This window comes from Podarcis bocagei (assembly GCF_964188305.1).
Source record: "Podarcis bocagei genome assembly, chromosome: 8".
NCBI lineage: Eukaryota > Metazoa > Chordata > Lepidosauria > Squamata > Lacertidae > Podarcis > Podarcis bocagei.
Window position 1 is genome coordinate 78,679,184 of NC_138133.1, and position 23,693 is coordinate 78,702,876.

Here is a 23,693-nt window from a genome sequence, read left to right on the forward strand (position 1 = left end):
ATTGGCTGGCCAACATGTGAGCTTTTGCTGCTGGGGACGGCAGATGAGGTGAAGGTCCTCATTCGCTGCTCACCTGAAAAGATTGAGCAGCCATTATTGGCACAACGTCATTTAACCTCCCCATAAACCAATCAGGCTGGAATGCTTGATAAAGAGCCAATATCCTGGTTATTCATCTTGTGCTTGATGGAGCTTGCTCCCAGATGAACGGACCAACTGCACAGCAGTCTTTAAAAAAACAACCCCACAGCCCAATAAATTGTAGTTTTCTGGGGGGTCTTTTAACAGAATTTTCAGCTCCCTTAAAATTCCATTTATCAGGGGTCTTTGGAGAAAAGCATGGTAGTTATGCTGGCATTAGTTATATTGGCATGAAACCAGTATTGTTGTAGAGCAGAGGTTCCCAGGCTTATTTAGCCTTACTGCGCCCATTTCAGAAAAAAAATACTCAACGTCCCCCCTCCCCTGGAAATCTGCCTTCTTTAAGCAAACAAACAGAAAGACTCAGGGACAAATTCGTTTTCTTTTATGTAGCTCTATTTCTACCTATGTCCTAAAAGGTACCCCTGCCCGTACGGGTCAGTCGTGTCCGACTCTAGGGTTGCGCGCCCATCTCGCTCAAGAGGCCGGGGGCCAGCGCTGTCCGGAGACACTTCCGGGTCACGTGGCCAGCGTGACGAAGCTGCTCCAGCGAACCGGCACCAGAGCAGCACATGGAAACGCCGTTTACCTTCCCGCTATAAAGCGGTACCTATTTATCTACTTGCACTTAAGAGTGCTTTCGAACTGCTAGGTGGGCAGGAGCTGGGACCGAACAGCGGGAGCTCACATTGCTGCGGGGATTCGAACCGCTGACCATACGATCGGCAAGTCCTAGGTGCTGAGGTTTTACCCACAGCGCCACCCACGTCCCTACAACACAGTAAAGAAAGACGTTGTTAACAAGACACCTTGAAGCTTGAAATTATAAAATTATTTATTAAAACCCATGGGGAGGACCAAAGTGAAGCCTGCTGGCTCAGTCCAGTCCACCCCAGGGGCAGGGCTGGTGCCACAGCTTGCCTGCCATTGGCCAAATAGGAAGGCAAGCTGCGATCCACTTTCCGGTCCTGAGTTTCATTTCATTTATTGAATTTACACACCCCTGTACCCAGAGGTCTCAGGGGGGTTAAATGGTTGAGCCTATTTTATATCAGTCTAGAAGCTTCATATATCACAGTTGTGTACACTGTCATTCGCTTGCTCTTCCATCACCCCGGCAATAATTATAACATTCTCTATGACAGAAAGCTCTGGAGCATTTTTGTGGCTTTTTTTGCAATAATTGGCTCATTTGCAAATATACCTATTGAGTAGATGGAAAGCAAGCATTTAGACAGCTATAGAATCCATAGAATTGTAGAGTCGGAAGAGACCCCAAGGTTCATCTAATCCAGTGTTTCTCAACCTGTGGGTCCCCAGATGTTGTTGGACTACAACGCCCATCATTCCTAGCCAGCATGACCGGTGGTCAGGGATGATGGGAGTTGTAGTCCAACAATATCTGGGGACCCACAGGTTGAGAACCGCTGAATTCTAGTCCACCCCCTGCAATTCAGGAATCTTGTTGTCAAGCATGGGGTTCAAACCCACAACCCTGGGATTAAGAGGCTCATGCTCTACCAACTGAGCTATCCTAACCGAGTGAAGCCAGAAAGCCCAGGAAAACCCCTTCCCTCCAGCATGACCCCAAGATCCAGGGGTGGCATTGTTGCCATCCCACAACAGTGCCCGACCTGGCGCTAAGCATCATTGCACAACAGATGAAACACGTACAGTATGAACGGTTTTTCAAATTGTTCTTCTCTTCTTTATGCTTCCACTGTCCTCCCATTTTCATTTAATGCCCCCTCCCCAATTGCACCCGAGGCTACTACTGCCCCCCTGGATCATCCCCCCACTTTAGGAAACCCTGTTGTAGAGCTATGCCCACAAATGTTGATGGTGAAACAGATTTGGAGCATGGCAAAGGTGCTGTCCCGCACACATCAAGTCAGAGGCTGCTGGGGAAAGCTGATCTAAACTTCCCAAAACAACGAGCAATCTGATGCTTATCTCACAATCCCGCTGAAGGAAAATGCCAAATCTGCCTGGTTTTACAGCGCCTCATTTAATTTCATGGTCCTGGGCATTCTTGTACTGAATGAGAAAAGCACAGTCATATGTTTAAACAGCCCCACCCTGCCGGAGTGGCTGATATCTTGGTAGGCTTAACTCCTGGCAAATCCTATAGTTGGTGGCAGCAGCAGCAGCAACAATGACATACCTCTGGATTAGTTGCAGAACACACAGCCTTTAGCGGACCAAGGGTTGAGGAGAGCGGAACGATGGAGAAGCTCCAAAAGTAAGTCTCCTTTTCTGGGTTACATGGGGAGATTGTGAGATGGGGGACAGTGGATGAAAATAAACCAGTTCCAGGAATAGGGGCAGTATGCCAACAAATGCTGTGTTGTGATTAGTTTTTATTCTCTTTCTCTGAAGGAAGTTTTGTTTTGTTTTTAGCTTAATCTGACTGACAACTTCCAAGCATCTTTGGGCCTTCAATACTATGCCAATTTCCTGGGCGTAAAAGTCATTGAACTGCTTTGTAAGATTCCACTGTTTAGCCCACAGTCTGGTTCTATGCAGACCTGCATAAATTCGTGTCCTTTGCAGAAATCGGAATGCGTTGAAACTGCGGGGTTCGGGTATGCCCAGCTGATAGCTGTCAACGTTTCCCATTTTTTAAAGGGAAATTCCCTTATTCTGAATAGGATTCCTTGCAAGAAAAGGGAAAAGTTGACAGCTATAGTCCACCTTTGCAGAAGGCAAGGCATTACTCTTGGTGTCTTAATAGTTATTTCTAGGGTTACATTTTTAAAGACCTGAATGGAGACCAGAAAACTACTTAAGCCATTTCCTGCATCCTATGCAAGGCTTTTCTTAAGAGGGAATGGATATTAGATTTAAGGCTGCAATCCTGTGCAGACTTACCATGGGTAGATACCTCCAACCAACACAATGGGAACTTCGACGCATGGTTAAGATCATTTGCGCTTATGAAGGTATTGGGGCAGTTATACACAATCCCTCTTTCAATACTGGCTGCGTCTGCAAGTATTTCAGGGCAGACATACCACATCATTGCCCATCAGTGTGCACCTGTAACATCCTGCTAAAATCCCACAACTTTTTGTACCGCAAACAGTCTGATTAATTCTTGACCCGCTCTTGTTGTATTTTGGTCCAAGAGTGACCCTCTAGGCACCAATAACCCGACAACATTGCAGAAGCATCGTAGAACAACTAATAGAATGGCGTGTGGATGGTCCTGTTTAAATCCACCACTAATACGTTGAGAGCCAGAGTGGTGTAGTGGTTAAGAGCAGTGGACTCATAATCTGGTGAACCGGGTTCGCTTCCCCGCAACTCCACATGCAGCTGTTGGGTGACCTTGGGCCAGTCACACTTCTCTGAAGTCTCTCAGTCCCACTCACCTCACAGAGTGTTTGTTGTGGGGGAGGAAGGGAAAGGAGAATGTTAGCCGCTTTGAGACTCCTTCGGGTAGTGATAAAGCGGGATATCAAATCCAAACTCTTCTTCTTCTTCTTCTTCTTCTTCTTCTTCTTCTTCTTCTTCTTCTTCTTCTTCTTCTTCTTCTTCTTCTTCTTCTATTACTGCATCAATGACATGTTGCAGAATAAATATATACATTTTTTTTTAAAAAAAATTGTCCAGTAGCCCCTTAGAGACCAACTAAGTTTGTTCCTGGTATGAGCTTTTGTGTGCATGCACACTTCTTCAGATACGAAAGCTCCTACCAAGAACAAATTTAGTTGGTCTCTAAGGGGCTACTGGACAATTTTTTTTCATTTTTAAAGTATATTTCTACTGTGTCAGACCAACACGGCTACCTACTTGAATGTTGCAGAATGCAGCCGCAAAAACAAAAAAAACAAAACACACAACCTAGCAGTCTGGAGGGACTCCAAGACTTTAATGGGGTGGATGCACGGAAAGCTCAGGAGGACTCGGGAAGAAGGAAGTTTCATTTGGCTTTTTGAAAAATAGCAAGATTCAAGTTGAATCCTGACAAGACAGAAGTACTGTTTTGGGGGGACAGGAGGCGGGCGGGTGTGGAGGACTCCCTGGTCCTGAATGGGGTAACTGTGCCCCTGAAGAACCAGGTGCGCAGCCTGGGAGTCACGTTGGACTCACAGCTGTCCGTGGAGGCACAGGTCAATTCTGTGTCCAGGGCAGCTGTTAACCAGCTCCATCTGGTACACAGGCTGAGACCCTACCTGCCTGTGGACTGTCTCGCCAGAGTGGTGCACGCTCTGGTTATCTCCCGCTTGGACTACTGCAATGCGCTCTATGTGGGGCTACATTTGAAGGTGACCCAGAAACTACAACTAATCCAGAATGCGGCAGCTAGACTGGTAACTGGGAGCGGCCGCCGAGACCATATAACACCAGTCTTGAAAGACCTACACTGGCTCCCAGTACGTTTCTGAGCACAATTCAAAGTGTTGGTGCTGAGCTTTAAAGCCCTAAACGGCATCGGTCCAGTATACCTGAAGGAGTGTCTCCACCTCCATCATTCTATCCGGACGCTGAGGTCCAGCGCTGAGGGCCTTCTGGCGGTTCCCTCGCTGCGAGAAGCCAAGTTACAGGGAAGCAGGCAGAGGGCCTTCTCGGTAGTGGCACCCGCCCTGTTGAACGCCCTCCCATCAGATGTCAAAGAGGAAAACTACCAGATTTTTAGAAGACATCTGAAGGCAGCCCTGTTTAGGGAAGCTTTTAATGTTTAATAGGTTATTTTAATATTCCATTGGAATCCGCCCAGAGTGGCTGGAGAAACCCAGCCAGATGGGCGGGGTATAAATGAATAAATAAATAAACAAATAATATATAAAGGCTGCTGCTTAACGTGCTACATGGGCAACTGTGCAGCTGTCAATCAGTTGTTGGACTGGACCCAGACATCTCCCCCCTCCCCAAGGAAGCACTTCTGTTTCAGGGAGCTAATATATTGTTGCTCACCACCCCAATCTTCAAGAGGTGTGAGATTCCAGGGATCTCAGGTGCTTAGCCAGAGTTCGTGTTTCCTTTTGGAAATGAGTCACAGTGAAGACTGTGATGCCTTTATGATGGATGGTTTATTTACATATATATTCAACCCAAGCCTACGATGGAGGGGGCCACAGCATCAGCACCCCCACAATTCTCTTCTTTTTCCGCTAGTTTGCAGCCTTGGATTCAAACAGAAATCAAACATTGCTTTCAAACATTGCTCTGACTCTCTCTCCAGCTCGCTGCTTTGCTTCTAGGTCACATAACTCTGGCTTCATCTGTTGAGGGATAAGCAGAAAGCCACCCATGCATATTTAAGCCAAGGCTGGATAGATTCTGCAGGTGCAGTCTGCATTGCAGATTCTGGATTAAACCCGGGGGATGGGCTTGTTGATCTCCAGGGTGCCCCAAAACCACTAACATTCTGTGCCAGAGATGGACAAATGTGTCCATTTCAGATTCCTGTCTAACGTTCAGTTTTCCACTTGTCCACATCAGTGTGCAATCCCCTTTTAAAAAAAGTCATCTTGAAAATTCATAAGCATTTTGCTGTGAATGCCTCCTATTAAATACATTTTTGTATGCCGTTTTCCCTAGCAGAGACATTGGCAGACACGCTTTGCAAAGCAATTTCCCCTGCTTTAAGGCACCAATATATGAATTTATATGCACATTTCACCCACTGTATGGGTTTTTGTACACGTTAAGTGACTTGAGTGCTGCACTGCAAACTTTGGGGAACTGTGGGTTTGAAGGATGGGCTTCCGTTTTAGATGTTGATTCGGAAAATGTGGATTAGATAGGTTTGCCTTTAAGTGAAAAATTCCCCCCTGTTCCCTGTTCTCCACAGTCCATGCTAAACTCTGTAAGTCATGTGGACTAGTAGGGAAACCAGCATATTTACCACCCAAATGCTTGATGACGAAAAAACCCCTTAATGCCTTGCTGGACCACATGGAAAGTGAATTATGAGGTGCTTGTTGCAAAGTCTCATAGTCACAAGCTCAAAGGTTTACCTCTAAAAGGTAAAAGGTAAACTCCACCAGAGCATGTGACCGTCCTGTGGCCAGTTGGTGTGAGAGAGTGTGTCGCTCTGCGCATGCTCAGGAGTTCAGTTAATTTATTTCCTTCACCCAATATGTCTCTTCACGTACAAGTGCTTCCCTTTTCTGGAACAAAGATCTTTCTGAAAGTTACGTTAAGGTTACTGGAGGAAGCTTTTTGGTTCCAAAAACCCACATATAATAAAATAGAACGAGCAGGTCAAGCCTGTCTGCGGTGTTGACTGACACCGATCGTAACCAACCCTGCCATTGGGCAATGAGGATAGATGTCCTGCTTGCTCAACAGGACCGCCCCTTCATCTTCTCCCTCTTGCAGCTTCCCAGGTCACAAGGCCAATAACTGAGCACACCTGCTGCCTTAACAGCAGACGAGTCCCCAATGCTGAGGTGAGCAGATGCCTAGGCATGGAGAAGACAGAGAGAGATGGAGCAGGGAGACAGAAACCGACTGCCCTGTGACTGGAGAATCCATTTTAGAGCCAATATGTACATAAAGAGATGCAAATTAGGGCTATCAAGAAACTCGACAAACGAGTCTGCTGAGTGCTTCATGCTGCCTGAGAAATTTTGCTTTATTCATCTGAGCTTTATTATTATTATTATTATTATTATTATTATTATTATTATTATTATTATTATTATTAAACCCTCTTCCTTTTCTTGAAACAAAACTTCCCTTAGGGCTAAACTAGGCATTTTTTAAAAAGGTGTTTTAATCATTAGCATCTTCACAAGGCTGCTTCGAAGGAACAGGGAAGTGGCACTAATCGAGGGGATATTTAACTGTTTCCCTCCACTCTGTTCCCAATTTAAATAGCATGCCTCCTGACAATCACCCCCCAAAAGTGCTATCGGCTCCACAGAGGGGAAAACAAAAAGACATCCCAGGATTGTATTTGTATGCTTTTCCCTATGGAGCTAATGACATCTTTGGTGGGATCAGGGAAAGTATTTAGCACTCTTCTCCATAGTGTGAAACAGGGCCGGCTCATCCGTGAGGCAAGGCGAGGCAGCTGCCTCAGGCGGCAGGATCCATAGGGGCAGCAGAGCTGGCCTCCAAGGAATGCATTTCCCGCTACCATGGCAGCAGCCACAGCTAAGGCATGCTCCTTGGAGTCTAGATCTGTTGCTACCTCAGCCGCCAGCCGCCAGTGCCACCTCTATAGTGGCCTTTCAACTAATAGGTGGTACTGGTAGTTTCTGCCAACCCTGACATTATAGCAAACCTAGATCTTCCTGTGAGTATTTTGATTGCTGATCCCCAGGGCTCCGATTTAGCTGGAAACAAGCTGCTATCGCTGTGCTTTTATTTTATTTACTACATTTACATCCTTGTTGTTTAGTGGTTTAGTCGTGTCTGACTCTTTGTGACCCCATGGACCAGAGCACGCCAGGCACTCCTGTCTTCCACTGCCTCCCACAGTTTGGTCAGACTCATGTCGGTAGCTTCGAAAACACTGTCCAGCCATCTCGTCCTCTGTCATCCCCTTCTTTTGTGCCCTCAATCTTTCCCAACTTCAGGGTCTTTTCCAGAGAATCTTCTCTTCTCTTCTCTTGAGGTGGCCAAAGTCTTGGAGCCTCAGCTTCAGGATCTGTCCTTTCAGTGAGCACTCAGGGCTGATTTCCTTAAGAATGGAGAGGTTTGATCTTCTTGCAGTCCATGGGACTCTCAAGAGTCTCCTCCAGCACCATAATTCAAAAGCATCAATTCTTTGGCAATCAGCCTTCTTTATAGTCCAGCTCTCACTTCCATACATCACTACTGGGAAAAAACATAGCTTTAACTATACAGGCCTTTGTCGGCAAGGTAATTTCTCTGCTTTTTAAGGTGCTGTCTAGGTTTGTCATTGCTTTTCTCCCAAGAAGCAGGTGTCTTTTAATTTCGTGACTGCTGTCACCATCTGCAGTGATGATGGAGCCCAAGAAAGTAAAATCTCTCACTGCCTCCATTTACATCCTACGTGTCTTCTATTATGGAGCTCAAGGCAACCATAGAATCATCACCATCTATTCTAACCCCCTGCAATGCAGGAATCTTCTGCCTAACATGGGGCTCAGACCCACGGCCCTGAGATTAAGAGTCTCATGTTCTACCAACTGATGGTCTCCCATCCAGCCACTGGATCCAGCCACTGTGAAAAGGATCTAGGAGTCTTGGTTGACCACAAACTTGACATGAACCAACAGTGTGACGCGGCAGCTAAAAAATCCAATGCAATTCTGGGCTGCATCAATAGGAGTATAGCATCTAGATCAAGGGAAGTAATAGTGCCACTGTATTAAGCTCTGGTCAGACCTCACCTGGAGTACTGTGTCCAGTTCTGGGCACCACAGTTCAAGAAGGACACTGACAAACTGGAACGTGTCCAGAGGAGGGCAACCAAAATGGTCAAAGGCCTGGAAACGATGCCTTATGAGGAACGGCTAAGGGAGCTGGGCATGTTTAGCCTGGAGAAGAGGAGGTTAAGGGGTGATATGATAGCCATGTTCAAATATATAAAAGGATGTCATATAGAGGAGGGAGAAAGGTAGTTTTCTGCTGCTCCAGAGAAGCGGACACGGAGCAATGGATCCAAACTACAAGAAAGAAGATTCCACCTAAACATTAGGAAGAACTTCCTGACAGTAAGAGCTGTTTGACAGTGGAATTTGCTGCCAAGGAGTGTGGTGGAGTCTCCTACTTTGGAGGTCTTTAAGCAGAGGCTTGACAACCATATGTCAGGAGTGCTCTGATGGTGTTTCCTGCTTGGCAGGGGGTTGGACTCGATGGCCCTTGTGGTCTCTTCCAACTCTAGGATTCTATGATTCTATGATTCACTGACCAGCTTCAGCATGAAGGCTGCATCTCCTGCCTTTAGAATAACAATACAGTGGTACCTCGGGTTACAGACGCTTCAGGTTACAGACTCCGCTAACCTGAAGTGTATGTAACCCGAGGTACCACTGTAGAGCATTAAATATTGAAAACTTCCCTAAACAGGGCTGCCTTCAGATGTCTTTTAAAAATAAGATAGCTGCTTATTTCCTTGATATCTGATGGGAGGGCGTTCCACAAGGCTGGCACTACTACTGAGAAGGCCCTCTGCCTGGTTCTGCTCCTTTCTATGGCTGCATACTTAGAAGATTTATACAAATAAAGCCACTCCTGCTATTAAGACAGCCCATAGTTTCTCTGATGGAGCGAAGTGAAGTTTTTTTTTTAAAAAAAAAGTATTAGAAAATCTCCTGCTGGTCTCCAGAACCACTAGGTGATGCTGCAGAGTCACTTAGCAATGAAATTGTGAAGCTGCAGTCTGTAGCAATAATCACGTTTTCTATGCAATACTTGGAGTTGGTAGTTAAAGTTAGTAACCTATAAAATGCACTCTTTTGTTTCCTAGATAAGGGTAGGGGACCTGTTTCGGCCCAGAGTTTTGCAAATAATATAAAATGCACATTAAAAATTGTCAAGAAAGTTAAAAACAAGGTTTTAAAAAATATGAATACGAATAAAAACAACAGTTGAAAATATGTACTATAAGATAATATTACAGATTAAAATGCAGACAGGTTTCTCCAAACAGTTTTTGTTTTTTTGTTTCGTTTGTTTTTGCTGGTGCTGAAAAAGGATACAAAGAAAGTAAGGCAAAGGTAAAGGGACCCCTGACCATTAGTTCCAGTAGTGACTGACTCTGGGGTTGCGGCGCTCATCTCGCTTTACTGGCCGAGGGAGCCGGCGTACAGCTTCCCGGTCTTGTGGCCAGCATGACTAAGCCGCTTCTGGCGAACCAGAGCAGTGCATGGAAACGCTGTTTACCTTCCCGCTGGAGCCCTACCTATTTATCTACTTGCACCTCGACGTGCTTTCGAACTGCTAGGTTGGCAGGAGCAGGGACCGAGCAACGGGAGCTCACCCAGTCGCGGGGATTCAAACCTCCGACCTTCTGAAATGTCAATAGGCAGGGAGTTCTAGTGTTTAGGAGCTGCTACACTAAAATATGAATTCCTTTCAATTGTCTGAGCAGATGTGAGACATGCTGACAGGATCTCACTCCTGGCAGCAACCATATCGCAGCATCCTGCACTAACTGAAGTTTCCAGACCAAGCGCAAGGGAGGCCCCACATAGAGCGCACTGAAGGAATCAAATTTCCACATGGAATCATTGTTGGCTAGTTGACTCTAACACTTAACAGAATTAGCAATTAAAGATACAAACCAAATGATCTCTGCTGTTGCACTTCCAACTCCCCATCAGATACTCCCTCATCCCTTCAACCTTCCAACTCAAGAAAATTATGATAGGGGAGAGGGGTTATTTTTGCACTGGACAGCAGCATTCATGTAAACCAACCTGCGTTTTAGCTCAGAGCTAGTCCGATCGGCACGCATACGGAGCTGCTTATTTGGAAACAAAGAGCTGTACACATTCTCTTGGCAAGATGCAAACCACGTTCCCCAAACACTTGCAAACAGAGCCTTTTATTTGCACAGTTATGTTTTTGTGAGGTTTCCTTTGGGCTCTTGTCTTTTGATCTACCCCTACAGCACTGCTAGGGACACCTTTTTCCCAGATTCAGAAATGATGACAAATGTCAGAGAAGCAAATAGGTTTATTTGCTCTAGGGATGGGCCAAGATTGCTTAGTAACTTGCTTTCCACCTGCAAACCTCAGTTCCCTCCAAAAACCTCACAAGTATCTGCTTCACAGCTGAAATCTCTCAGGAGACCTACACAGGGGGTCTTGCCTCCTTTGCAGGGCACAGTGTCAGTGCTGGCCGTATCGCACGCATGCAGAAAACCAAAGATTTAAGACATAGGGCGATTGCTGACAGGAGAGAGGTTGAGAGATCGGCACTGCTTGCTGATTTGCAAGTCCAATGTGTTACTTTTACTATACAAAGCCCTGAACAACTTGGAACCCGGGTACCTATGAGATTGCTTCGCCCCGCATGTGCCCATTCAACCCCTTCGATCAGCAGAATTGGCACGGTTACAGGTGCCACACAATATCTGTTCCACATCTGTAAGGTACTGGCTGGGTGAAGGGAAGCAGTGGCATCTCCAGCTGAAGAACTCCCCAGGGAAGCAGCAGAGGAGGAAAGCTCACAGCCAGCATCGTGGGGGTGGACTCTGAAGACGGGTCAGAGGAAGAGGGAGGCTGGAAGGCAGGAGGAGAAGAAGAGGAGTTTGGATTTGATATCCTGCTTTATCACTCCCCTTCAGGAGTCTCAAAGCGGCTAACATTCTCCTCTCCCTTCCTCCCCCACAACAAACGCTCTGTGAGGTGAAAATAAAAAAATTCCTTCCAGTAGCACCTTAAAGACCAACTAAGTTAGTTCCATTCTATGGATTCTTATCTCATTATACATGACTAAGCCATTTCTCACCTTCTCACCCCTTGCCTTTTCCTGTAAGACCTATTACAGTCGTTAAGAGTCGTCAACAGGCTCATCTCAGCTATCTGCCAATCTCCCATTCCCACCACCCTTCTGAGTAACACCCCTCCCCACCTTCTCACTATATAGAAGGGTCTGGCAACTTCTGTTTCAGTGTATCTGAAGAAGTGTGCATGCACACGAAAGCTCATACCAAGAACTAACTTAGTTGGTCTTTAAGGTGCTACTGGAAGGATTTTTTTTTATTTTGACTATGGCAGACCAACACGGCTACCTATCTGTATCTGTGATGTGAGTGAGGCTGAGAGACTTCAGAGAAGTGTGACTGGCCCAAGGTCACCCAGCAACTGCAAGTGGAGGAGTGGGGAAGTGAACCCAGTTCACCAGATTACAAGTCCACCGCTCTTAACCACTACACCACACTGGCTCTCAGGTTCGAGGGAAAGAGAAGAGCCAGAGGTAGAAAGCCTATCAGGGGCAGGAGAGGGTGCAGAGCTGAAAGAGAGGAGGAGGAAGGGGCAGAAACCGCAGCAGCTGCCTAATAATAATAATAATAATAATAATAATAATAATTATTTATTTGTATTCCGCCCTCCCCGGCCAAAGTCAGGCTCAGAGCAGCTAACAAGAAGTAAAAATAGCCCAGTGTACATAAAATCACACAATCAATTAATTAAAATTCATTCTAAAATCAATTCAGAATCAAATTAATGGCAACCATTGGGTTAGAGTTCTATTAGGATTACAGAAGGAGAGAGGGGTCAGACTGTGCCTTGACCAAAGGCCTGGTGGAACAGCTCCATCTTGCAGGCCCTGCAGAAAGATGTCAAGTCCCGCAGGGCCCTAGTCTCTTGTGACAGAGCGTTCCACCAGATCGGGGCCACGGCTGAAAAAGCCCTGGCTTTGATCCCACTGTAGTAATCTCCCTTCCCCCTTTGACTCCAAGGTTATGCAGGGCTTTGCGTGCAGCCCCACAGAAAACCCAGAAAGCCTAAGTCTGCCAAGGATGCCTCTAAAACTCCTCTTTCTCTGCTTCACTTAAATCAATTATTTGTGCTCAGGTATGGCGGCACATTTGCTGTGAGCATGCCGCAAAACCAGGCAAAGAGAGAAAACAGCAGGCTGTAGCAAAACAGCCACACAAATTCATTCTTACTGGGGCTGTTCCATAGCTCCTCCAAGCAATGGCAAAAATAAAGTAGAATCCCATGAGCACTGGAATGATAAAAATGTGCCGACATATTGAGTCAAGAGAGAGTCTGATCTGAATATTTACCAGAGTAAAGCTGGAACACATTATTGATATAGAGAAACACCCAGTAAACTTTCTGAATGATGTTTGAACAGTGCACCAACTTCAGAGAAAATCTCAAGGTATATTAAACAGTATATTAAATGGTGAGAGACATGATGGGCAATGCCACTTTCTGCCCCGAGGCAAAGAGTTTGTTTTCACTCTACAACTCTCCTTAATGATTAGTTCCACAATAATCTCCCTCTACTGGTGCATGTCTTGTGCAATGGATGGGTTAATAAAATCCAAACATCATTGTTAATGTCTAGGGTAGTTTTCAGCTTCGTTATTTTATTTTAAACCATGCTTCCAGTTGTTATTTTTAGGAAGGAATAAGTGGCGGCTGATCTTGCCACTGCTTCAGCCAACAATGGAAAGACAGTGCGTTCGAATGGAGACCAGAAGAAAGGGAGGAGACTTCACGTGGATTCTAGATAAGAAAGTCTATTTGTCTGAGAGAGAAAAAGAGAGGAATCAAAGGAAGTCCCGCATGTTTCAATAAAACCTTCACGAGTTCCCTCTGTTTCCCGACAGAGCAATATATTTGCAGAGGCGAACTTAATTTGCTTCCCACCATCCTCTACTTTATTCTCCACTGTTTTTCCACTTCACTTACTGCTTTCCTCATTTTTAAAATTCATTTTTATCGCTTCTGAGAGCATAACAAAATGATATGGCCATTGAAAAAGGCAAAAGAAAAAGCCAAACCCAAGAGAAAAGTGTGTCTGGTTCGAAACTGTGCATCAGTTTAGTCCAAATTTTTATTAAAAACTTATACAGTGGTACCTTGGGTTACATACACTTCAGGTTACATACGCTTCAGGTTACAGACTCCGCTAACCCAGAAATAGTACCTTGGGTTAAGAACTTTGCTTCAGGATGAGAACAGAAATCGTGCGGTGGGAGCGGGAGGCCCCATTAGCTAAAGTGGTGCTTCAGGTTAAGAGCAGTTTCAGGTTAAGAACGGACCTCCGGAATGAATTAAGTACTTAACCCAAGGTACCACTGTAAGGTTCTCTCTCTCTTTGTCTCTCTGCCTACCTCTATCCTTCCTTCTCTCCCTGATGCTGAACCTGTGGCTTTATAAATGCTGTTGGACTCCCACTTCCTCAGCCCTGACCAATAGCCAGGCTGCCTGGTGCTGTTGGGAGTAGGAGTCAAAGGACATATGAAGGGCCAGAGACTCCCTTTTCCTGCTCTTGCACCTCTGATCATGACTTACTTCTCTTGCCACCTCACCAACAAGCTCAGAGAGCAGTGCATGTGGTTCCCCGCCTTATCCTCACAACAACTATGTGAGGTAAGTTAGACAGAGAGATTATGACCAGCCCAAGTCTGGTCCATAACAGGCTGGGAGCCAGCAGTGTGTCTCAGGTCTGGACTAGTTGAAGACCACTGTTGTAGAGCAGCCACCCCAAGTTGGTGTCTTCCAGATGTTGTTGAAATGCAAGGCCAATTACCCCTTACTTTGGGCCATCCTGACTAGGGCTGAGGGCACCAGTTTGGGAAATGTTTATCTTCAGTATTTCGATTTTCTAGGGACCAGTAAAAAGGAACAAAGAAATGGGAATTGCTCATATGTCGAAGGTAAAGGTAAAGGTAAAGGTAAAGGGACCCCTGACCATTAGGTCCAGTCGTGGCCAACTCTGGGGTTATGGCGCTCATCTCACTTTATAGGCTAAGGAAGCCGGCGTACAGCTTCCGGGTCATGTGGCCAGCATGACTAAGCCGCTTCTGGCAAACCAGAGCAGCACACAGAAATGCTGTTTACCTTCCCGCCGGAGCGATACCTATTTATCTACTTGCACTTTGAAGTGCTTTCGAACAGCTAGGTTGGCAGGAGCAGGGACCGAGCAACGGGAGCTCACCCCGTTGTGGGGATTCGAACTGCCGACCTTCTGATCGGCAAGCCCTAGGCTCTGTGGTTTAACCCACAGTGCCACCCGCGTCCCTATGTTGAAGGTAGGGGTGGGCAAATAGGTCTGCTTTGGTTTTGCTCAGTTTCTCACTTTTCCACTCTCAAGTTCAGCTCTCCAAATTTCTGCATTAGTTTGCAATTTTTAAAAAAGTTTTCATGAAAATTCACCAGCATTTTATAGTGTTAATTTCTTCAAACAGGCGCATTTTTGCAAAGCACATTCTGCTAACATACTGCATTTCTGTATGTTATTTTCACTAATGTTTGCATTTATATGCACACTTGACCCTAGTGTGTGCATTCTTTTGATCATTACATAGCTGGAGAGCTACAAAATTCCTAGGAGTGCACATCATTTTGAAAATTGCAAATTATTTAAATTTACCTTTAAATGCAAACTGAATTGGGTTTCTTTCTCATCCCTATATGGAGGTTCTTGCCCTGCCATAAGAAGGCTGAACTGGAGTCATTTTCAGCTCAGTGGAAATGCCTCTTCTTGCTTAATCCTGATAAAAATGGCTTGTGGCTAGATTCAGTTCCCACCTAAATTTATCACAATGTCCAAATAAACACCTCCTTTGTCAATAGAGCAGAGTTTCTGTTTAACAGAGGCGGGGGGAACAGAAGGATAAATTAATAACAGCATACTTCCTAGTGGATTAGTGGGATGAGTTAATGACATAATTGATGAGTAAATTTGATACCACTTTCCAATCTCCAAAATGAGTGCAAGTTTCCTAGGAACATTATGAATATGAATCTAAGTAATTCAAGTTTCAGGCCCTGTTCCGCTAGAGTTTGGGAACAGGGGCAAAAGTATTTTTTCCTGCCAGAAAATACCGTACTTACTTGCCTGGGAGTAAGTCCCACTGAACCCAAATCAATTTTTAAAATATATTTCCAGGTTACACAAGTCTTTTGTATTCACCAAAGGATCACAGCAATCTTAATTGTTGCAACCCAATGTCACCATCCTGAACCAATCAAAACCATTTGGCTCTTCAGATTAGCCGTCATTATAATACCATGTGATTACATACAACAATTTTTCAGTGTCTTTCTTTATGAAGACTTTGACTGATTTTCCTGTTCATTAAAAGTCTTCCAATGTCCTCTTTCATCTGTCTACGAAACAATACAAGATTGATCTCAGTTGCCATGCCCAGCCGATTCTCTTTTCATGCATACAGTGGCCACCATTGAGTCTAACAGTTTATTCTTTTCAGTGCTCTGGAACAGATATTCATTATGTACAGTACCTAAAAGCAGGTAGTTCTGTACTCAGTGGCTTGCGGTGAAATTTTTCATAGGGGAGCAGTAATGCATGTGACATTGTGATGTCCTGATATTGTGCACATGAACATTGTGCCTACCTCCCTAAGTTGGGAAGAAGCTTCCTGGGCTTTGGGAAGGAGCCACTGGGGAACATTTAGGGGACTAACCTAGTCCCCTTAGAGTCCAGTGACCACACGCCACTGTTCTGTACTGTAAAAGACAGGTACAGGCCCTTTTAGTTTAGCTAGGCCATAGCCTAATAAGAAAACAGAATCATCAAAATCAGGCATAGGCAAACTCCATCCCTCCAGATGTTTGGGACTGCAATTCCCATCATCCCTGACCACTGGTCCTGTTAGCTAGGGATGATGGGAATTGTAGTCCCAAACATCTGGAGGGCCGGAGGTTGCCTATGCCTGATCGAAATGATACAATTTTATGAAATTGTTAATTTCTCCAACATTCCCCTCTTTGTTTTTGAAAGGAATGTGTGTCCTGATTCATTTCAACAGGGCACCTTTTTTTTTTGACAGAATACCCTGCATAGCAAGTGCCGTAGAATATAAGTACAATGCTTAGAGTCACTCTCCACATATCCGATAGTGACATGTCAACGTTGTCCAGCTTGTGCCAACCATATTAGGGCTGGACAACAGGAAATGACTGTGTTGCTTGTACCATCCTGAAGAGGACTTAACAACTCCTATGCTTGATTTCTGAGTGGAATTTGCAGTGATTTTATTAAATTCAAAATTTAGCATTTGGGTTTCACTCAGGGGTATCACTGGCACATGGCTCACGGGTGTGTTACATGGTATCTACTCACAAAACCAGTAGTTGCTTTTATTTAAAGCTGATGTAATGGCTAAAAGCCATTATAAGCTTTTAGGGAGTGCTGTATCTTTAATTAAAAGCTTCCTCCTTCAGTTTCTGCCATTGTTACCACTTTCTGTTCAGCGTAGCTGGAGGATTGATGATGAAATGCCCTTTAAATAAACCCCTTTCATTGAAGAGGATTTGTGTGAAGTTGTGCTATGAGCCCAGGGGTCAGCAAACTTTTTCAGCAGGGGGCCGGTCCACTGTCTCTCAGACCTTGTGGGGGGCCGGACTATATTTTGAAAAAAATTAATAAAATGAATGAATTCCTATGCCCCACAAATAACCCAGAGATTCATTTTAAATAAAAGTACACATTCTATTCATATGAATACACCAGGCAGGCCCCACAAATAACCCAGAGATGCAATTTAAATAAAAGGACATATTCTGCTCATGTAAAAACATGCTGATTCTCAGACTGTTCACGAGCCGGATTTAGAAGGCGATTGAGCCAATCTGGCCCCCGGGCCTTAGTTTGCCTACCCATGTATTAGCCCCTCTCCTGGTGTTGCGCTCAGATGTCTGCACAGGAATCAGGAACAGCTACTCATATACAACAGGTTCTCTTCATATTCTTCTGGTTAACTTTCTAATGTTGGTGTTGCTGGCCTGTATTGGCTTCACAATACCTGGGCTTGGCCAGCCATGCAGACTCCATTCCTATTATATGGACCCCCTTTATGTGTTTTATACATGAAGAGCACCTTTGGTACGGTGTTAATTAGTATCCCCCCCCATTATTTCCCTCTTTTATAGTGAAAAAGTGGTGTTTAACTGTAAATGAAAGAAATGTATTTGAACTAGTCATTAAATTAAGGAGGAAGCTACTAACTAATGTTGCTGGGGACTTTTGTAGAACATTAGAGAAAGGTCATGGCCACAGGGAAGGGCACTAGTAGATAATACAACCCTATATTTACTGCGGTGTAGAAATATGGAAGTGAGAGCTGGACCATAAAGAAGGCTGATAGCTGAAGAATTGATGCTTTTGAATTATGGTGCTGGAGGAGACTCTTGAGAGTCCCATGGACTGCAAGAAGATCAAACCTATCCATTCTGAAGGAAATCAGCCCTGAGTGCTCAATGGAAGGACAGATCCTGAAGCTGAGACTCCAAGACTTTGGCCACCTCATGAGAAGAGAAGACTCCCTGGGAAAGACCCTGATGTTGGGAAAGATGGAGGGCACAAGAAGAAGGGGACGACAGAGGGCGAGATGGTTGGATAGTGTTCTTGAAGCTACCAGCATGAGTTTGACTAAACTGCAGGAGGCAGTGGAAGACAGGAGTGCCTGGCATGCTCTGATCCATGGGGTCACGAAGAGTTGGACACGGCTAAACGACTAAACAACAACAAGAAGAAGCACAATTCTATTTCTGCTTCCACCTGATTTCAGAAAAGCAACGTGTGACTGCGGTTCTCAAGAATTCTTGCGTGGAAGCAGCCTCTCAGTTCTGTGGCCGGTGAAGCATTTCCCCCCCTCCTTATTTCATGCCAGGCAATTGAAAAGCCAAAGTTACCAGCTGAGCCAAGGAAATCTAATGTTTGCACAAGCAGCAGGTTCTGTATTCCAGGACTGTGTTTGCAGATCTGACTAACCCATCATTTAGGAGTAAATAAATCTCAAAGACAGCTATAAGGCGGGGGGAGCAGGCGCAAGATGTAAAAGGCAAGCACTGGGAGGGAAGCATTAGTCATGGAGTCGGAGCCCTCAGGGAACACTCCACCATCTCACAGGTAAAGTGAAAGGATACTTTGGGATTAGTTGGTGTGTGTTTTTAAGAATACTGTGCAGCTGGTTAACTTTGTTTATCTGGGAGCAAGCTCCATCAAATGCAACAGGACTTACTTCCAAGTAAGCATGCATAGGAGTGGGTTACATCCTAACTACATTTTTCATTTTCTGGGTTTGGTGATCTGTTTCGTCACTGTGGTTCCAGTCCAGAGTTCTACAGATGTTGTCAGTGCCCCTAACTCTGATCTGCTTGCTTGTGCTGTCCCTGACAGCTAGGAACGTATATAATATAAATTGGGGGTGGGCTGGTTTGGATGTCCTGCAGTGACATGTAATATGTGCCTTTCCCTGCCAATTCTGCCATGATGGCCAAGTTACTGCAGATTTGGTTCTCAGAATGTTGCTAGCGTGTACTGAATACTGAGATTCTGCAAATGTTGATATTTGATAAATGGTATGTTGAAATTAAAAGTATGCACTTGCAACATCTAAATGTGAAAATGCAAGTTCTTAATTGTGGGGGACTTTTTTAAAGGCAGTGCTTCATTAATTTCAGAAAATTTATTGTCAGTCAACTCTTGTTTTGCTTTGTTTTTATGTACTTACCCGTATTTTTCGCTCTATAAGACGCACCAGACCACAAGACGCACCTAGTTTTTGGAGGAGGAAAACAAGAAAAAAATATTCTGAATCTCAGAAGCCAGAACAGCAAGAGGGATCGCTGTGCAGTGAAAGCAGCAATCCCTCTTGCTGTTCTGGCTTCTGGGATAGCTGCGCAGACAGCACTCGCTCCATAAGATGCACACACATTTCCCCTTACTTTATAGGAGGGAAAAAGTGAGTCTTATAGAGCAAAAAATACAGTAATCTTAGAATTTATTTTTTGGTAGTACAGTGGTACCTCGGATTAAGAACTTAATTCATTCCGGAGGTCAGTTCTTAACCTGAAACTGTTCTTAACCTGAGGTACCACTTTAGCTAATGGGGCCTCCCGCTGCTGCCACTGCACCACTGCCGCACAATTTCTGTTCTCATCCTGAAGCAACGTTCTTAACCCAAGTTACTATTTCTGAGTTAGCGGAGTTTGTAACCTGAAGCGTCTGTAACCTGAGGTACCGCTGTATTGAATTTATACTGTGTTTGTTAAATGGTTGATTTTTGTCATATTTAATTCTACCAACATGCTCTGTATTTCATATATTGTATTTTGATGTTTTGAATGTGTTTTGTAAGCCGCTTTGGACACAGATCATTGTGGAAAAGCGCCATATAAGTAAACCTAATCAACCAACCAACCAACCAACCAATGAATTGTGCAGCTTATTGGACCTTGAATGTATTCAGGCTTCACAGAGAGTAATGCAACAGGGTAGTTACACTCTGCAGGACTCTAAAACACAGAGCTGAAAGCAAGTTTTCTCCTAGTTCAAGCGAAGAGAGGGAGAGTCAAGTCAGTGTAGTGCACTGTGTAGTGTAGTGTAGTGTTAATTCACTATGCTTGAATAGACATCATTGTTAGGGCATGCTGCTGTGAGTTGGGTGGAAGTTGCTCCCTTGATTTGGCTCATTTTCTATTGTGTCACAAGCCTTTTGCTTATCTAAAGATGAAGTTTATCGTTTTTCCTCTGTCCAGTGCTGGAGAAGCTTCAGTCCAAGCCAGGCAATCACACCTAGTGGAATTAAGCGTGTAACTGTGTGGTCTGAAGCCCCACTGTTTTCATGGCAATTTAAGTAGAATTTGTAACCCACGTTCTGCGCAATAAAAACCTAAATTCTGTGATAGCTATAAATTTCAAGTCTATTTCAGGTATAGGAATATTTTGTGCATATTATGCAGGTTATGCAACAGTAGTGCTGGCAGGGGAAATAGGGACATTCCAGGGTCAAATCAGAAGTCAGGATGGCTTTTGTAATTCCGGGACTGTCCCTGGAAACTAGGGACACTTGTTTCACAGAAGCACGCAAGCAGGTTTACTCTATCCTGCTGCATAAATCATTCTGCTTCAATTCCTTCATATTTTACATCTTTTCATACAATTACAAACATGGAAATAGCAGTTTAGCCAAAGATTGTTGCGATCCCTGTCAAAGGCTGGCAGTGGTTGCCATGCCTGTCTTTGCATAAATGTGCTGTTAAAGCTTCGCAAATGTGCTTTCAGTTCCTTAAAGATGAAAGCATTTAGGATGGGCTATTTTATTCACCATCCTGGGAATCAGCACCTTCAGTTTCTAACTTGTCTATTTATTTCCCGCGGTCTCCGCTACGCTGGGTTAGATATTAATGGTGTGTATTATGCAAAACAGCCCCATTCTGATAGTGGGAACCCATTAAGCTGTCTTATGGCCATGTGTTTTGAAAAGCACCTAAGCATCAGCCAGAAGGCAGATTCCGTGAGCTCATGCAGTGAACAGCACAGCCCATGTCAGGGGTGAGAAAAACCATATGCAGGAATCGTTTGAGCAATGGTCAAAAAAATAAAAAGAGCCCTACAGCATCCAATCCAAGGGGCCCATCTAGTCCAGAATCCTGTTACCCAGTGTTGCCAATCAGATGCTTCCGGAAAAGCCACAGGCAAGACAAGAGGAGGGCAACCAAAATGGTCAAAGGCCTGGAAACGATGCCTTATGAGGAACAGCTAAGGGAACTGAGCATGTTTAGCCTGGAGAAGAGGAGGTTAAGGGGTGATATGATAGCCATGTTCAAATATATAAAAGGATGTCACATAGAGGAGGGAGAAAGGTTGTTTTCTGCTGCTCCAGAGAAGCGGACACGGAGCAATGGATCCAAACTACAAGAAAGAAGATTCCACCTAAACATTAGGAAGAACTTCCTGACAGTAAGAGCTGTTCGACAGTGGAATTTGCTGCCAAGGAGTGTGGTGGAGTCTCCTACTTTGGAGGTCTTTAAGCAGAGGCTTGACAACCATATGTCAGGAGTGCTCTGATGGTGTTTCCTGCTTGGCAGGGGGTTGGACTCGATGGCCCTTGTGGTCTCTTCCAACTCTATGATTCTATGATTCTAAGACATGAAGGGAATATCCTTGACCCATTCTTGCTCCTCAGCAGGACTATCCAGTAGCTTCTGAAATGGGAGGCTGCATGCATTTCTGTGTTTTTAATATTTTGTTGGAAGCTGCCCAGAGTGGCTGGAGCAACCCAGTCAGATGGGCATAATATAAATACTATATTATTATCATTATTATTATTATTATTATTATTATTATTATTATTATTATTAACATCAACCCTCCTTGGTTAGAATTTTCCAGTCTAGAAGAGATTCATAGAAGTAGTTAATTGGAATTGATTGAACTTAACATATAGAGTAAGAGAACAAGAAGAACATACATTTAAAGCAGATTGAAAAATGTTTATTAAATATATGGGAGGGGGGGAATTGTGTACATTTGAAAATGCTGGCAGAATTAAGATAAATTCATCATCATCATAATTTAATAATTTATTATTTATACCCCGCCCATCTGGCTGGGTTTCCCCAGCAGTGTAAATAAGTGTAAATAATATTTGATGGATGTAATAATGGAATTTCTGAACGGTTTACCATATGTAAAATATGCAGGGATTTATGGTATGCTAAATGAACCATGGAAAGAGAAGAAGGGAAGCCGTTGATATTTTAAGGATGTTTAAATGAGTATTCAAAATTGTAAAAGAGAAAATTTAATAAAAATTGTATGAAAAAAGAGGCTCATGGAAGTATATAGTTGGAAGAGATCTTGGATGTCATCTAGTCTAATGCAGGAATATGTGGCTACAATCTCCTCCAAGCATCTTCCAGTGATGGAGAGCCCATCACCTCCCAAGGAAGTTTGTTTGACCTGGAAAGGAGCAGGGCAAGGGGGGAAACCACTTGGAGAGCCATGTTTTCCAGGCATGGCACAAGTGGAAGTGTGAACAAGCTTCTGAGAGTGTGGGATGTGATGCTCTTTTGCCCTTCTTTGCCCTTCCTCACTGAGGAAGCTGTAGCTGTTGAAGGTAAAGGACCCCTGGATGGTGAAGTCCAGCCAAAGGTGACTATGAGGTTGCGGCACTCATCTTGCTTTCAGGCCGAGGGGGCCAGCATTTGTCCACAGACAGCTTTCTGGGTCATGTGGCCAGCATGACTAAACCACTTCTGGCGCAACAGAACACCGTGACGGAAACCAGAGCACACAGAAACACTGTTTACCTCCCCGCCACAGTGGTACCTATTTATCTACTTGCACCGGTGTGCTTTCGAACTGCTAGGTTGGCAGGAGCTGGGACAGAGCAATGGGAGCTCACCCCGTCACGGGGATTTGAACCGCCGACCTTCTGATCAGCAAGCCCAAGAGGCTCAGTGGTTTAGGCCACAGCGCCATCCACATTCCTGCTGTAGCTGTTAATGTGAGCCGGTGCAGCGAGGTGTCATGGCTACTCACATCTCTGTGGCTTCTTCTTTACCTCCCATTGACCACCGTTCCTCTCCACCCCTAGGAAGGAGCACCTGAGGAGCACCATATTGAGGAGGCTTCTGTTTTTTAGCCAGAAGTCTCCTCAGATGGATGCTATACAGAAAGCTGAGCAAAACTGGGGTCCCCACGCCCCACCCCCCAAAAAGGACTCCAATTCTGGGGCAGAAGTGGGTTTTGCTGTGCAAGAGTAATTCACCTTTAATTTGTGCAAACTGAATTTGGCCAGTATGTGATTGAATCCCACCTGAAAATAGCAACAGCCTGGAAGGACCCCTTCTGCCCCTCTGGAAAAAATTTCACTGAGAAATTTGCTGGATATGTTACCAAAGTCTCCTGCGGCAGAAACAAGTTGGTAATTCGTCTCACTCTTTCAGATTCAGATGCCCTCGCCTGAGCTTTCCCCCCTGTAATTAATTCATGTACTCTGGCAGTTCTGGAAATAAGATATAACTGATCAGATAACAAAAACTTCTGCCTATTGAGGTCTCTGTAACCTGAATACATTTAGTTTAGTTGCAAACGGTCAGGTACGAGCTGCAAATATTACTAGCTTGTTATTACTCAGGTAAGAAACCTGATCTGCTGCGTGGACCGATGGTGTCAAATAG

General features: G+C 44.6%; 1 protein-coding gene across 2 annotated transcripts in view; it reads left to right on the forward strand.

Moving 5' to 3' along the window:
• The first annotated feature begins 2,285 nt into the window (after positions 1–2,285).
• FER1L6 (fer-1 like family member 6) overlaps positions 2,286–23,693 on the forward strand; it is a 114,092-nt gene continuing 92,684 nt past the window's right edge. Inside the window, exon 1 of one of the 2 annotated variants that reach the window (XM_081204298.1) lies at positions 2,286–2,383. In XM_081204298.1, coding sequence (XP_081060424.1) covers positions 2,367–2,383 — 17 coding nt within the window. In that variant the 5' untranslated portion in view covers positions 2,286–2,366. Of the gene's footprint in view, positions 2,384–18,563; positions 18,634–23,693 lie in introns of those variants that run through there. The other variant, XM_081204297.1, reaches the window with a different exon arrangement.